The 724-nt window shown below is 50.4% G+C and overlaps 1 protein-coding gene across 2 annotated transcripts in view; it reads right to left on the bottom strand.

The window, feature by feature from the left end:
• Window positions 1-128: 128 nt before the first annotated feature.
• The window catches only part of cdk20 (cyclin dependent kinase 20), a gene marked incomplete at its 3' end in the record, with an annotated part of 2636 nt that continues 2040 nt past the window's right edge, over window positions 129-724 (bottom strand). For both annotated transcript variants that reach the window (XM_013999603.1, XM_013999604.1), the window contains 2 exon segments: window positions 129-317; window positions 482-595. In XM_013999603.1, the coding sequence (XP_013855057.1) occupies window positions 129-317; window positions 482-595 (303 nt within the window).

The following is a 724-nucleotide window of genomic DNA, read 5'->3' as shown; positions in this document are numbered from 1 at the left end:
ACACACACACACACACACACACACACACACACACACACACACACACACACACACACACACTTCCTGCTTCAAACATCATGTTTTCCTGCAGCACAGACTCTACTTCCTGTTTGGCGGCGAGCGCTCACCCGGTGCATGATGTTGTTGTGATGCAGGAAGGCCACGCCCTTCAGCAGCATCATCATGTACCCTTTGACCTGAGCCGGGGTCAAATGTCGCTGGTGGTTCCTGATGACCTCAGAGAGGTCAGACAGCATGAAGTCAAAGACCAGAACAAAGCCCGTCCCGTGAGGGAAAACATCCTTCAGCTTCACGACCTGAAGACAGAGCCAGACCTCAGGGTCAGCTTCACAGTTCAAATAATGCTGAGTCAGCATCTGCAGCATATCAGTTTCTCATGTCCATGATGAGTCAGCAGGTTTATCTGTGTCCTGCAGCCAGCTGCAGTGCCTTCAGGTGACCTTTGACCTCAGAGACTCACGTGCTCGTTGTCCTCGATCTCCTGCAGGGCCCTGATCTCCCTCAGAGCCTGGTTGGGGATGCCGTCCTCCAGCCTCCTGAGAGCCACTTTCTTCAGAGCCACAGTTTCTCCTGTCTGACGCAAAACACCTTTTACTGACGACAACCTGCTGCTATAATCCAGATAATCCAGTTAATCCAGCTGCAGGTTATTTTATTTCAGATTAATCCAGCTGCAGATTATTTTAATTCAGATTAATCCAGC

Source organism: Austrofundulus limnaeus, unplaced genomic scaffold (assembly GCF_001266775.1).
Source record: "Austrofundulus limnaeus strain Quisiro unplaced genomic scaffold, Austrofundulus_limnaeus-1.0 Scaffold2368, whole genome shotgun sequence".
NCBI classification, from domain to species: Eukaryota; Metazoa; Chordata; class Actinopteri; order Cyprinodontiformes; family Rivulidae; genus Austrofundulus; species Austrofundulus limnaeus.
The sequence above is the reverse complement of the archived record's forward strand: the minus strand, read 5'-3'. Positions and strand labels throughout refer to the sequence as shown.